The sequence below is a fragment of the Ascaphus truei genome, chromosome 14 (genome assembly GCF_040206685.1).
Source record: "Ascaphus truei isolate aAscTru1 chromosome 14, aAscTru1.hap1, whole genome shotgun sequence".
Lineage (NCBI taxonomy): Eukaryota > Metazoa > Chordata > Amphibia > Anura > Ascaphidae > Ascaphus > Ascaphus truei.
The window spans coordinates 48624915-48637801 of record NC_134496.1 but is presented as its reverse complement, the minus strand read 5'-3'; the positions used below and the strand labels follow the sequence as shown (position 1 = coordinate 48637801).

Here is a 12887-nt window from a genome sequence, read left to right as displayed (position 1 = left end):
GATAATAAGTAACAAGATTCACGGCTCCCTCAACTAGGGGTCATCTTCCTCAACTAGGGGGCGTCTTCCTCAACTAGGGGGCGTCTTCCTCAACTAGGGGGCGTCTTCCTCAACTAGGGGGCGTCTTCCTCAACTAGGGGGCGTCTTCCTCAACTAGGGGGCGTCTTCCTCAACTAGGGGGCGTCTTCCTCAACTAGGGGGCGTCTTCCTCAACTAGGGGGCGTCTTCCTCAACTAGGGGGCGTCTTCCTCAACTAGGGGGCGTCTTCCTCAACTAGGGGGCATCTTCCTCAACTAGGGGGCATCTTCATCAACTAGGGGTCATCTTCATCAACTAGGGGTCATCTTCCTCAACTAGGGGGCATCTTCCTCAACTAGGGGGCGTCTTCATCAACTAGGGGGCGTCTTCCTCAACTAGGGGGCGTCTTCCTCAACTAGGGGGCGTCTTCCTCAACTAGGGGGCGTCTTCCTCAACTAGGGGGCGTCTTCCTCAACTAGGGGGCGTCTTCCTCAACTAGGGGGCATCTTCCTCAACTAGGGGGCATCTTCCTCATTTTCTCTAAATATGGGAAATGACAGCTGCATGGTCTATATTGGGGGCACTCAACCCCGGTCCTCGAGCCCCCCCAACAGGTCAGGTTTTCAGGATATACCTGCTTCAGCACAGCTGGCTCAATCCAACCCTGCTTCAGCACAGGTGCCTCAATCAGAGGCTCAGTCTTTGACTGAACCTCTGATTGAGCCACCTGTGCTGAAGCAGGGATATCCTTAAAACCTGACCAGTCGGTGGCTCTAGAGCAGGGGGTCTCCAAACTCAGTCCTCAAGGGCCGCCAACAGGCCGGCTTTTATGGATATCCCTGTTTCAGCACAGGTGGCTCAAGTCAAAGGCTGAGCCACTGATTGAGCCACCTGTGCTGAAACAGGGATGCCCATAAAAGCCGGCCTGTTGGCGGCCCTTGAGGAATGAGTTTGGAGACCCCTGCCCTAGAGGACTGGAGTTGCCCACCCCTGGTGAAATGCGACATCCACTGTAGTCTACTACTATGATAAAAACCCCATTCCTACAAAAATGGCAAGAAAGAGGTTTTCTTACCGTTTTGTTTTTAGATTTCATTCGCCGCGGCATGACCTGTCCATCATCCGCGGGCATTGTCTGAGAGATAACAGCCTGCAGAGAAGTATCAAGTGGGGACATCAGGACAGCAGGGAACATGGGGGGTTTGTTTTTCATCCCAAGTTTCCTGTTTATCCCTTTCCCAAGTGTACAAGGAAAGAGGCTACATTACTAGCACAGGAGAAGTAGTAGTTGTGTTTGTTTTCACCAAGATAACACTGGTGACTTGTCCAGTTTAAAAAGGGGACGTTACTTTTCTCATGTTTTATAAGCCCCATTTTTTTTTTACAGGGTGGGAATCGGGACCAAAACACCATATTTTCACCCCCAGGGACCCCTCGGTCCCCAAGATATTTACTAGTGAAGTTACCAGGTATAAATCTCCCTCAGAGGAGACAAAATGGCTGCCAAACCTCAGGCCAACAGGAAACTGCAACATCTGTTGTGGTTTCCTATTGGATGGCCATTTAAATCCCCTTAGAAAACCAGGAAGTAGTCACCTCTCATTTCACCAGTATCTCGGAAATCAGGGGGTCCCCAGAGCTGAAAATAGTGCAGTTCTGCTCTGGGGAATCTCCCCTCAGTTCCAATCCTGTGAAGATAACGGAGTTTCGTTAGGGTGGATTGCACCTTTAATGAACATGAACACATCATTCTGGACAAACAACTTGTTGAGGAAGGATAAGCAGCCTGATGGGAACAGTAAGGAATCAAGATATTCTCCCATTTTATATATTAGGTATTCAGACGACCCCTTAAAGTATTTGGTATTTCCCCCAAACCCCATGCATGCAGAGATTCAGTCACAAGTAAAACACATGCACATTATTTACAGAGCCTCCAAGGGCCTTCCTCACACACCATGCTTTAGAATTGGATAGGAATGGCCGTCGTATATATATATATATATATATATGTATATATATATATGAATTTCTTCGCAAGCCGTTTAATTTTATACATATTTAATTTGAACATCAACGGTCCTATGAGTAGGAACCTAGGATGTCTCTGGGAAGTTAGATCCCATTGTGGTATACATATATCGATACATGTACGCGGGCACTTTACACAGAGTTTCGCAGATAAGAAAACATTATTAAACATTAAACATTATTTACTGAACCCTTTCCCCCCCCCCCACAGCTGGAACAAAGTGTGGAAAATAAGCTCAACATTTTAGCACCTTCATATTTCAAGAATGAACACAAGTGGTATGGTAACAATTGAAAAACAGGTCAGACTATTTTTCTAGAGCTTCTCCGTTTAAGCCGAGTTTGAAAGGGAGAAGTCTCCTGTGTTCCGCAAGATTATATGCGGGAGAGAAAAGAATAACGTTGTGTGAAGTGCTCGGCCTATATGTACAGTGGATAGGCCTTGATGTTCAGTAAGCAACGCCCACAGAGAAAGCCATTTCGAGTTCATGAAAAACAATACAGTAATCTCCACACAAAAAAAAAAAAAAAAATGATATAAAGTTGCTTGGCACATACAAGAATAAAATCCCACATTTAGATAAAGGTGTTTTGTCAATCTGAAAGTAGTAACACCTTCAGTGCATCGCAGGTCAATCTGGGAAGGGGTTAAAATCAATTTGCCCACAATATTATTCTCACTCTTATTGTCACCAATTTAGGCTCCAAAGGTCGTGAGCGGGGCAAAGGTCGTGAGCGGGGCAAAGGTCGTGGTGCCCCATTTGTCATTTCTATTCACGTGAATGGAAGTTACTGGTTTGCTAATTAGGTGTTAATGACTTTATCACCTATTGCAGGGGTGGGCAACTCCAGTCCTCAAGGGCCACCAACAGGTCAGGTTTTTAGGATATCCCTGCAGCTCAACCTTGTGGCTCAATCAGTGGCTCTGTCTTTGCCTGCATCACCTGTGCTGCAGCAGGGATATCCTGAAAACCTGACCTGTTGAGTGGCCTTTGAGGACTGGCATTGGCCACCCCACGCTTATTGGAAAGAGCCTTTGGTGCATTGCACACACAGTACGTCAGACAGGTAACGCCACCAACGTATCATTCAGGTCCTAGTCGCAAATCTTACAACGGCATTGCAAACGGGAAACGTAACATCACTAACCTCATCTATAGCTTTTTTATAGCTCTTTGAGCAAGGGAAGATTAGTCAGCAGCGGAGAAAACAGAGCAGGTCAAGGGAAAGCCGGAAGGGAAGGAAGCAGGGCAGAAATAGAATGGTTAGTTCAGGGCTTGGCACGGGTTAGATTTTCTGTATAAGGCAGTACACATCTTTCACAAGCGGTTTCACAGGAATGTATGGATTATTTCCCTGGCAGGAGACGGGAGAGGAAAGCATTGCGGATCAGACACAGCAGATTCTCATGGTACTGAAGAAGCAAAAGTAGAGATGCAGGGTCATTTAATACAGGGGTGCGCAAACTTTTTCTCCTGCGCCCCCCTGTCTGCTCGCGCCCCCCCCCTCTTACCTCGCCTACGGCGTCCAGTGACGCCACGTTGCCATAGTGACGCGTCACCCGAAGCCGTCGGAGAGAAGGTAAGGGAACTTACAGAGGCCTTGTGCGGTCACTCCTCATTTAGTTTAAATGCTTTGGGGGAGAGCGCGGGGCCTCTGTAACCGCCGCGCACCCGATTTAACATATCAAAATGAACGTCGGAGCACGCAGACATTACTGTGGTATTTCAGTTTTAGTTTGTACGTCCCTTGTACTAGAAGCCGCATTGCATTTTTATCTTAACACATAATGGGCCAAGACACAGACACAAGTTCTCTCTGTTGCTTTGTTTGCTGCTTGGAGATCTATCATGTAACAGTATAAACGGTAATAAGAGTCACCAATTATTGGGGCTTGGTCCCTGATTTCCTACCAATAAAAGGGTCTTCTATATTGGTAGTTGGCCAGAAAGGCAGCATGATACCATCAGAAGACCCCTTTCTGAATTTGTCATCTCTAAGCCAGGGGTCGCCAACTCCAGTCCTTAAAAGCTACCAACAGATCAGGTTTACAGGATATCCCTGCTTCAGCACAGGTGGCTCAGTCCTCGACTGAGCCACTGATTGAGCCACCTGTGGTGAAGCAGGGATATCCTGAAAACCTGACCTGGTGGTGGCCCTTGAGGACTGGAGCTGGCCACCCCTGCTCGAAGCATTCAATGTAAACACTTTATATGGCCAGAAATAGTGCAGCCCGAGAGGCCTCCTAAATACCGTGGCAGAGCAGGAACGCGACCGCTTCAACACACGCAACGTTGTACAAGATGGATCCTTATTAAACTCACAGCGGGACGGCTCGGTCGTGACACATCGCGGTTGTCTTCCGGTTTCACATTAGGCGCCTCGTGTGGCAACACTGGCGATCCTTCAGGCTTATTTGTTCCTGCTAGAAAAACAAAAAATGCTACATTACCCCCCAGACAACAATGGGACATTAAGCAGCACGTCATTGGCAGGTACATGCAAACTTTTGAACTACAGCCCAATCTTGCTCACTTAAAACCTTACGCATGACTTCATATCAGCCCAGCAGACAGCTCGGGTCAACGGTTCATGGACTCAAATCCACCAGGGCGGCAAAATAAGCATTATCGGTAGAAGGGCCCAAGCTCCAGAACCCCCTTTCAATCTTCCATCTTCCAAGAAATCCCCTAAGGCCCAACCTCTTCTGTGAAGCATTTGGGCACTAGCCTCAATGGCTGACCAGGTTGACCCTCGAGTTAATGGATTGCTCCATGTTGTACGTTGGTGGTATGTCGGATTCTTTGGCGTAACAGGGAAATACCACTTCAGCCATGGGACTAAGGGGCCTCATTTGCTGGTGTTATAGTCATTCCGACCCAGAGACGGACAGCAATAGTCCTGAGCTCTGTGCTTCTAATAAGACTTTTGTAGCTTCTTTTCTTAGCAATCTTGCTATCAAGCAGATCAGATATACAAGGATGGGCTCCTGCACACATACGTTTCCTAGAAGATTTACCTCTGCTTTAAATCAGGGGGGCTCAACTCCAGTCCTCAAGACCCCCCAACAGGTCAGGTTTTCAGGATATCCCAGCTTCAGCACAGGTGACACAATCAGTGCTCAGTCTTTGACTGAGCCACTGATTGAGCCACCTGTGCTGAAGCTGGGATATCCTGAAAACCTGACCTGTTGGGGAGTCTTGAGGATCAGCGTTGAGCACCTCCGCCCTAAACCATGGACAATACCCATGAAAGATCCCGTAATAATGATTGCAATTCTATTCCAACAAGGCATCCCACCCAGTGTGACCTCACGGACGGACCCTGCACGTCACAACGTCCTGAAGCTTTGCAGCATACCCCATCCCACCCAGTGTGACCTCACGGACGGACCCTGCACGTCACAACGTCCTGAAGCTTTGCAGCGTACCCCATCCCACCCAGTGTGACCTCACGGACGGATCGAGCACTTCACGTTCTGAAGCTTTGCCGCATACCCCATCCCACCCAGTGTGACCTCACGGACGGACCCTGCACGTCACAACGTCCTGAAGCTTTGCAGCATACCCCATCCCACCCAGTGTGACCTCACGGACGGACCCTGCACGTCACAACGTCCTGAAGCTTTGCAGCGTACCCCATCCCACCCAGTGTGACCTCACGGACGGATCGAGCACTTCACGTTCTGAAGCTTTGCCGCATACCCCATCCCACCCAGTGTGACCTCACGGACGGACCCTGCACGTCACAACGTCCTGAAGCTTTGCAGCATACCCCATCCCACCCAGTGTGACCTCACGGACGGACCCTGCACGTCACAACGTCCTGAAGCTTTGCAGCATACCCCATCCCACCCAGTGTGACCTCACGGACGGACCCTGCACGTCACAACGTCCTGAAGCTTTGCAGCATACCCCATCCCACCCAGTGTGACCTCACGGACGGATCGAGCACTTCACGTTCTGAAGCTTTGCAGCGTACCCCATCCCACCCAGTGTGACCTCACGGACGGACCCTGCACGTCACAACGTCCTGAAGCTTTGCAGCATACCCCATCCCACCCAGTGTGACCTCACGGACGGATCGAGCACTTCACGTTCTGAAGCTTTGCAGCGTACCCCATCCCACCCAGTGTGACCTCACGGACGGACCCTGCACGTCACAACGTCCTGAAGCTTTGCAGCATACCCCATCCCACCCAGTGTGACCTCACGGACGGATCGAGCACTTCACGTTCTGAAGCTTTGCAGCGTACCCCATCCCACCCAGTGTGACCTCACGGACGGACCCTGCACGTCACAACGTCCTGAAGCTTTGCAGCGTACCCCATCCCACCCAGTGTGACCTCACGGACGGATCGAGCACTTCACGTTCTGAAGCTTTGCAGCATACCCATTTTATAAAGACTTTATTTATTCAATGATGGATTTTGGTTTACATGGATTTGTTAATGAGCTTAATTCTGTGCCGTTGTCCATGTGCTCGATAAATATGAAATATGAAAACCATTAGAGCTGTGTTAGTGTACATTTACAACATCTAGACGGTACAAACTTATACATCAAAGCAGAATCTAGCCTACATGACAATTAATCAAAACATTCAATTAATGAAGGTAATATACTATTTTGATTATACGTCATCATTGCCTTTGCATATTTTAATACAATTTCTACACCCCAGACAGCAAACGTTTGGCACAGAAGTGGGCACACATACTAAACAATTTGTGCATCGAAAACTCCCATTGTGATTAGATCTAAGAAAACAGCTCAGCTGGGAATCGGCTGGGAATGCCAAATGCAATAAAAACATGCATCCATTTAAAAGAAAAAAATGTTCTATTAACCTAATTCACCTAGGGACAATGTGAAAACCTGCCTAGCACACGGATGAAGCTGAAATGCAAGTCAGAGCAATGCTCCCACACACAATCTCTTCCAAATGCTGCATGTGGGTGTAAGAGTGCAACGCACAATTATCCTTCTGTGTCATCACAATACGGCCCCGACGCTTGCAAGCGTTTCTGTTTGGGATTCTGTGGGAGTGAGTGGGAATACAAGGAGAAAAAACTCACCTCGAACTCGGTTCCGCTCACTGGAGCCTGCCTGAGATCCAGGCTGGGAGCCGCCTTGGGAACTGGGCTGAGAGCTTGGGGTACTGGAACTAGAAGAGCTCCCGCTACTGGTTCTTTGTATGGGGTTTTCTATGGCCGTCTCCGTTCTTCGCAGATCAGGGTTACTAGGTCATTGGATAGTCCACGAGAAATTAGCCAAGAGAGCAGAAATTAAAGTAACATTAATATCACACACACACACACACACACACACACACACACACACACACACACACACACACACACACACACACACACACACACACACACACACACACACACACACACACACACACGTTGCTGTTTCAATAAAAGGTTTTATGGACTACACCAGGGGCTCTCAACTCCAGTCCTCAAGACCCCACCAACAGGTCAGGTTTTCAGGATAGCCCTGCTTCAGCACAGGCGCAGTCTTCGACTGCACCACCTGTGCTGAAGCAGGAATATCCTGAAAGCCTGACGACGGGTCTTGAGGAGAGGAGTTGAGAATAATACAGCTATTAAATCCATACTAAAGTTAGTCTGAACTAGCAGTACTGCTGCAGTTCATTCCTTCTTATTCACTTATTTTGTGCTTCTAGTCTTGAACAAGGAAACAGTAAGTCAGGTGCAAAGTCCCATATGGCATCTGACAGGCTGCAGGATGCCACGGTTTCCTAATTAGCAGAATGCTGCAAGCACAAGTCTAGGAACTCGCCCAGTTTAGCAGAAGGCTGCTTGGCTGCACAGAGCAGGGGAAGACGCAGAAGGTAAAAGGCAGATAGAGAAGATGCAATGAGATTAGTTATTAGCTACATAAAGCACAAACATACACTATAACTAGTAGGATATTCGGATTAGCTTCCCCATTCATCACACAAAAGCCGGTGGCCAACTCCAGTCCTCAAGGGCCACCGGCAGGTTTTCAGGATATCCCTGCTTCAGCACAGGTGGCTCAATCTGTGCTGAAGCAGTGATATTCTGAAAACCTGACCTGTTGGTGGCCCTTGAGGACTGGAGCTGGCCGCTCCGGCCCTATTCAATGTACTCTGATGCCATATGCCCTCGGCAGGGAAAGATTTTAGTCCCATTCCCTTAGAGCTAAACACTTCTCCAGCGCGGGAAGAGCAGCGTCACGGGACACTGAATATAGACAGGTCGCCATGTGTTACTCCACTCTTTATACAAACACAATGCATTGTTCCAGCTGACCTTGCTCTTACAGGTTGTGTACCCAGCCTGCTCCCCAATGTACTGCCATTCCCAGGGGAATTCTTTCGAGCCAGTGCAGGGGATATGGAAGTGGTACGTTGCGGCACCTAAAAAACCCCAAAAAAAAGACAATTCACGCAAATTTCTTCCATTTCTTTCTCGTTTCATTTGTGCAAGTCCTGACATGTTCTAATTCTGGGGTATTAGGTCAGTCGGAACCAGAGAGAGAACTTGCACCCCAGCGCTACTGGACCATCTCTTCCTCTTTCTCACCGTTTTAATAGTTCCTCCTGTGAACGGAGGCAGGGTCTCTGGACTCCTCTCAATAACAAGCCCAAAGAACACCCGACTGTTCAGTTAATCTTCAACATTCTTTTGAAGTTCACAAGTTTATTCATTCCCTACTGCGTCCCTGACGAAGCTCCGTATGCGGGCGAAATGCGCAGGGTGTCATAACCAGGAAGTGACTGTAGCTCAGGCAGAGGCAGTTCGTGATAGCTAAATAATCCATTGTCCTAGCGATGCAGCTATATTAAACATCCAGGAACTCGCTTACAATGTATCTTATGCCTGCCGCAACAGCAGCCATTACCATTGAAGCAGTAATACATTGTTACCATCTTAGAGCGTGCAAGGCAGTAACTGCACCTCGCTCTGATATAGGAATACACGTAGCCTGAGGCTGTTTGTCCTCACTTGCTAATCCTAGAGGTTGTTAATTACCCTGGTTCCTACCTTCATCTTGGTACTACACACGTTACACAGCTATACCCTTCACTAGAAGTATTAATCGTTCAGATAGGAGTGCGGTGTTTGCCTAACACTCACAAAGGCAATATACACCCTGCCTCTGTCCCTGTTGATAATTTAGGCATCTTGGGTATTTTCCCTACTGGATAATTGTTCATCTGTATAGACTTGCTAGCCAGTCTCAGTTTAGCCACAACTAGGCATTATTTGAGCACAATGCTTCACCCTGATTTTTAACTTAACTTTGACACTTACAGTATTTCAGTTCACTGCACGAGTGTTACACTGCCAGGTTTACTTAATTCAGTTAGAAACCCCAATAGATCCATTACTGTTGAGCCGTGTATACGTCTCCTTTGCTAAATGTATTCATTCCTATTAACAGATAGACATTTAATCCAGATTCATGATATCCGACATCTATCTCATTGGTTTAGTGCAGTGTTGGTTCAGATGCACGCTGTTTATATTTGGGTGCCTGAAGCTGAACGGCTTCAGAGTCCTTTAAAATCAGATACATTATATCACTGCCTTAAGAAGACGATAGAAATTAGCTCACACTAAATATGAGCGGATAGCAAATAATATATCTGCGTAGTGTCATAGTTCTAAATAACGACTGCAACCAAGTAAAGTGCACAATGTGCAAGCAAGGCATCTTAGTGTTCTGATTAGTAAGAAAACCCAATGTGGGATGTTTTTATTGTGGATTCACACACACAGACTATTTATAGGTGCCACCTCGCATAACAAAATGCTATTAAATCAGTGGTAGGGAGTCAGGATGCAGCAGTATCCAGGAGCGCACACTACTACCAATTTATTTAACTACACAACCACAATGTCTTGACTTGTACAATTCCACTTTCTTTTAACAGAAAAAGTGATTTGTTTTATAAAAATGGTAATTTTATTTTATAGTAAAATTGTGTACTATTCTTGTTAAAATAAGGTCCAAGAAAGCATTTGCCTCAATGAATGTAGATTTTTGGAGGGGACTCAGGCATGGTTTAATCTACTTTAAGTACTGAATACGTATTTGTACCGTTTTAGTCAAGGCACAAAGTAACGCCATGACTGTCGGAGGAGACTGCGAAGCATGGCACTTCACGGACGAAAGGGTTAAAAGATGTTCAACTTTTTACCTTTGGGGGAAGGTCTTCCTCCTGCCGTAACCAAGAACTTCGATCAAATTTTTCAATACGAGGAAGGAGGGGCGGGTTCTCGGACGTGGGGTCGGAGTTCTGCCGCGGCATCTCCGGGCGGTGAGAGACGACGCTCTCTTGAAAAGCGGACATGCCCTTGGCCGACTGTTCGTGTAGTGATTGGGAGGCGGACAACGATGATCCCTGGGTTTTGACGGACACCAAAAGTGGAAGCTGCTGAGAGATTAAGAGAGTAACAATATATCCATCAGCATGAAAGGGCCGTCCACTTAGGACCAGAGTGATCTGTGCGCTTTGCTCCAACGCGGGGCAGCAGCTGGACTGCGTCACCAGCTGCCATAATGTAATACGCTGCGCCGAATCCTCGCAAATATAGGATGGTGGGCTTCATTACATTGTCTTTCGTACAATACATTGTAACTCAACAGCTTTACTTTAATCTAAGCACTGTAGTACGAAAAAGTACTTTAACCTCAAAGAATTGGGGTGATGGCCACCCCATTGATGCTTGACTTCAATTCTCAAGGGCCACCTCTACCTGATTCAGCACCATCATCGAGCCACCTGTGTTGAAGATGGGATATCCTTAAAACCTGACCTGTTGGTGGCCCTTGAGGACTGGAGTTGGGCTACACTCTCTCTATGCGGTGTGACGTGTACGTCTTATCAAGCGTCTGTATACAACCAGTTGTTTTTCCGATACATATATTTTTAATTCCACTGTGCTCTGTAATTTCAAAGTCTGCGTGCTCTTCTTATTTCCAAAAATAATTGTGCATCAAAACATTGACACTTTTAGGGATGTGCAGTGCTCATTTAACGTAACATTCATTAGTTTATAACATGTCGCAAGAAATATTTCGCATTTGACTTTTCTTTAGAAAGAAATGTAGGTTCAGATTCGACATTCCCACAATCTCACTTCGATTGGCTGTATTATTTCTACAGATACCTTTGTCTTTGATGTCTTAAAGCAAAAGCGAAAAGACCTCATTCTCATCAAAACCTACAGAGTTATTTATTTACTTTTCTCAGATCTACAGATCAAAGTGTGAGAAAGGCGATTGTGTTCTCTGCAGCTGGAGGAACAGTATTTTGCCCGCAGTCTATCTGAGATCTGCACATTTACGATGGTCCTTGATTCACATGGATATGACGATACCAAACGCTGCACTTGTATGATGTGGCCTTACTGTGAAAATATCCAGCGTTTTGAGCCGTTTGTCAGACTTTTGAGGGTGTAGAAAACTATTGGAAGTAGATAAAGTTTTGGTAAAAGACAGGAATAGAAAACAGGAAGTATTAAAAGCGTTGGCCGGGAGAAAAAAAAGAAGAAAAAAAAGTGTTCTCCCAGTATATGGTATTCACCCTAAAGGATTTTATAGTATTTCCGCTATTTGCTCTATCAAACATTTATTTTTCAGGGATGGGGAAAGGGCTTATAACATGTCAAATTATGTTTTGGAAAAAAGTCAAATACAGACAAACCTGGCTTTTACATTTCTACATAGAAAAAGACAATGGGATGGAAATTGTATTTGTGATTTAGAAAAAAAATCCTATTAGTCATTAAATGCATAATAAGTATAATAATATATTGATTGAATTTATCGTCCTGACAGTTTGATAGCCTCACCCAGACATGGCTGGAAACTGCCTTTATTTTCTTCCCCATTACACTCATTTTGTGCCTGTAATCTGTAACCGCGACATCCTGTGACATTTGCAGATGAGTAGGTGGCTTGTTGTCATGTTAACGCAGCTACTGTATAGTGTTCCATAGCTCCGTGTCCCTGCAGACATTACAACCCGAGTTATTTGTCCACCTCACTTTCCGTTCTTTTACAAGCATTGAACTGAAGCATGATAAACAAAATAAATACCCTAATTTCTGAAACATTAATATTTTTGCGCTACATTAAAGGATTAATGCAATTCAACTAGCTGAAATATTTTCTTGCATAAACAGATTGTCATGCCACTTTTAATTTACATTCCTAACTAGAGATTCCTATGGCAAGAAGCAGTTTGAGTGCAAAACCCAGGGTACAAAATCGAGATGCGTATGAATTACATGGGCTAGGAAGCTCTGCTGTGATGAATACAAACTAAGATGAATTAATGATAAATTGCTGGGTAGCACCTACATAAAAATAGTTTAATGTTTCAGTTTTACCCTTAATTCCTCAATAAAGAAACTCCACACCTAGAAAAAGAAGGGCTTGTTGGCTTTTTAATGGCCATAGGAATAAAACCCGTAAAGCAAAGGATGCAACTTTTCTCCCATACAATGAAAGCATCTTTACCGCAAGACATTCTAACTGATCCCGGATACATCAGCATGAATAAAGCCTGGGACGTGTGTGAGCAAGTCAAGGAGATGCAACCAGTTTAAGTGTTACCAATTCTAATTATTATAATAAATGTTGCTATCGTATGAAAGCTGCATCACAAAGTTTTACATCCAGCTCTTTCAATACCTCCAGTTGTGGATGATATGTGGCAATCATCAAACATGTAAAAAGGAGGGTGACACTGTGTCCTAGCCGGTTGGACCTCCTTGTTCCTAGAGAAATAGCAAAGCTATGAGACGCAGCTCCTACAGCAAAAGCGAA

The 12887-nt window shown here is 45.8% G+C and overlaps 1 protein-coding gene across 13 annotated transcripts in view; it reads right to left on the bottom strand.

Annotated features, from left to right (window-relative positions):
* Nucleotides 1-12887, bottom strand: part of TNIK (TRAF2 and NCK interacting kinase) — a 107765-nt gene that overhangs the window by 28478 nt on the left and 66400 nt on the right. For 7 of the 13 annotated variants that reach the window (XM_075570799.1, XM_075570794.1, XM_075570792.1 and 4 more), the window contains 6 exons: nt 10252-10488; nt 8357-8463; nt 7127-7290; nt 4374-4474; nt 3199-3222; nt 1094-1168 (listed from right to left, as the gene is read on the bottom strand). In XM_075570799.1, the coding sequence (XP_075426914.1) occupies nt 1094-1168; nt 3199-3222; nt 4374-4474; nt 7127-7290; nt 8357-8463; nt 10252-10488 (708 nt within the window). The remainder of the gene's footprint in view (nt 1-1093; nt 1169-3198; nt 3223-4373; nt 4475-7126; nt 7291-8356; nt 8464-10251; nt 10489-12887) is intronic. The other 6 variants (XM_075570793.1, XM_075570803.1, XM_075570795.1 and 3 more) reach the window with 5 other exon arrangements.